At 37.2% G+C, this 2,500-nt stretch overlaps 1 protein-coding gene across 1 annotated transcript in view; it reads right to left on the reverse strand.

The window, feature by feature from the left end:
* The window catches only part of LOC125043463 (dihydrolipoyllysine-residue acetyltransferase component of pyruvate dehydrogenase complex, mitochondrial-like), a 14,328-nt gene that overhangs the window by 4,757 nt on the left and 7,071 nt on the right, over positions 1 to 2,500 (reverse strand). Inside the window, exons 3-6 of the mRNA XM_047639543.1 lie at positions 2,124 to 2,260; positions 1,423 to 1,707; positions 736 to 834; positions 494 to 598 (exon numbers count right to left, since the gene is read on the reverse strand). Coding sequence (XP_047495499.1) covers positions 494 to 598; positions 736 to 834; positions 1,423 to 1,707; positions 2,124 to 2,260 — 626 coding nt within the window. The remainder of the gene's footprint in view (positions 1 to 493; positions 599 to 735; positions 835 to 1,422; positions 1,708 to 2,123; positions 2,261 to 2,500) is intronic.

Here is a 2,500-nt window from a genome sequence, read left to right on the forward strand (position 1 = left end):
ATGTATATGCCATGCCCACTGTTAGTTTACTTTATCAATTGTTTTTACACATAGATGGCTAAACTTGTCCTAAGTCACCAATGAGCTAATTATGAGTACTGCCTGTTTTGGCGGTTTGCTCTTTTCCTTGATTTATGAAAATATTTTACATTATCTTATTTTGCAGTTACTAATGTTATAACATTATAGTAATTATAATGTCTATAATAAAAATAACACCATCGATATTCATAGCATTAGTAAAAAATATGTTTTTCCTGCCAATTCAAGGAAAGGTAAAATTACGTTATGTAACAAGGTCTACTAATTGACTCCTCTGTGGCTAAGCACTTGCAGAAGTATCTATCTGCTGAGACATTTCACAAAAAAAATAAAAAATGAGCACAGCATTTTCCCTGGTGGAATGTGGTTAATAATAAGGAAAATAAATAAAAACAAAAAAGTACGTTTGTATGTAAATAAACTAGACATACATATGAAATGTCAATATTACCTGCTTAGACTGACAGAGCCTCTTGGCTATAACATTACGGACATTGGAGATTGGTAGGTCTGTGTAAGTAGCACCTGGGATAGGCGCTGGTGCAGCAGCAGTAACCTGTTTAATCAGAAAGAGAGAAAACGTTGGAGTCAAAATTCTTCTACAAAACTACAGTCATATACATCTACAAACCTATTCAATTTACCTAATTAACATATTAATATGACAAAATCCATGCAGAAGAAACCTCTTACCTGTGGAGCGGCTGCTGCTTGAGCTGCAAACTTCTCAACGTCAGAACCCCTGAGCCAATCACTTGCACTATGGCCAATGCCGGACACTTGAGCTATAGCCTGGGGGGGGACATTGGAAAGTTTTAAGCTCTACAGGCCTTAGTATTTCAACATCACACTGTTGCCAATTCCAGTAGTAGAAATAGTCTAAATATTAATAATATGTATCCAGGCATAGATTAGTACTCATGTATTGTTTGTTTTGGGTTAGTAAGGAACAAACTTGTGAAAAATACACAGAATTTGAACAGCATCTACATCAAAAATACAGAAAAGGCCAAGTTGTATGTCATTCAGTCAATTCAACTGCTTAAATATAAAAGTTATCACAGACAATTGATTTTAGAAATATATTTACAAAATATATAAAACTATTTTTTTTCCAATCAATCTAAATCATCCACTTGAGTGAAACTGATTAGAAATGGCCATTTTCCTTGATATCTGTCAATGTACATTACTGAAAAACTTGTAATGAGTTCATAAAAAAAATTACTTGCCATACCCAAAGTGTAAAACATATCCCAAAACAAACTTCAGAGAAAGAAAGAAAGAAAGGGGAAAAAAAAAAAAAAAATAAAAAAAAAATAAAAAAATACTCTCACAAACAAAAAATCATACATCAGGGAGGATCAAACCCCTTCTTACCGCTAGATCAATGTTGCGCTCACTGGCCAACTTCTTCGCGTAAGGAGAAGCATACACAAAAGCGCCTGGGGCCACAGGAGCAGCAGCTAGGGGTGCTGGGGCAGGGGCAGCAACAGGTGGTGGTGGAGGTGGAGCAGCAGCAGCTACTGGTGGAGGAGGTGGAGGAGGAGGAGCAGCAGCTGCAGGTGGAGCAGGTGCTGGCTCTGCGGCAGCTACATCCTCCGTGGGTTTGTAGTCCTTGAATGCTGCAATGTCTTCCTCGCTGCTGACTACGATGCAAAGGAGCTTTTTGAGAGAGAGGGGAGAGAGAATGAGTGCATGAAAAAACAAGATTAAGAGCAATTTTGTAAATAAAGTGCAATTTCAAACACTAAATAAAAGACATAGCACTTCCTTAGGAGATTTTTAAATTGGTTCCTAAAAGAAAAGGGAAAGAAAGAAATAGAATCAAAACAAAGACTTGAATCTCAAAAGAAAAGACTATAGATCTCACATTTAATATTCAGTCAAAAACCTACACATACAGAATAAATAAATAAATAAATAAATAAGACAAGAATCAAAATAAAACCTCTGAAGATTAACTCTAATAAGGAAAAGAACCCTCAACAGAATCTCCCACTCCCAACCTCAGGACTCCCCCCCCCAAAAAGAAGAAGAAGAAGAAGAAGAAGGTGAAGAAAAACAAAGAAAAAAATTACCTTTCCAAGTGGAACATCTTTCTCTCCGGCAGGAATAAGGATCTTGGCAAGGTACCCTTCCTCTGGGGTCTCCATGCCCATTGTGGCTTTGTCGGTTTCAATCTCCGCCAGTAAGTCTCCCTCATTCAGACGGTCACCTGTTAGAAAATTATTGAATTTCCTTAAACTTTTCTTTCAAATGCTGGAGAATAAAAGCTTGATAATAAGAGTACTCACTGCTTACCTCCCCTACCCCCATACACACACATGAATAGAAAGTAAAAAAAAATAATAGAGCAAATCAACAAGAGACTTAGTGTCAACTTAACCATCCCCCCCCTCCTCCCTTATACCTAGCACTTCAAATGTGTCTGAACAATGCAGTCTTCCAGTTGTTC

The sequence above is a fragment of the Penaeus chinensis genome, chromosome 3, assembly GCF_019202785.1.
Source record: "Penaeus chinensis breed Huanghai No. 1 chromosome 3, ASM1920278v2, whole genome shotgun sequence".
In the NCBI taxonomy this organism is placed as follows: Eukaryota; Metazoa; Arthropoda; class Malacostraca; order Decapoda; family Penaeidae; genus Penaeus; species Penaeus chinensis.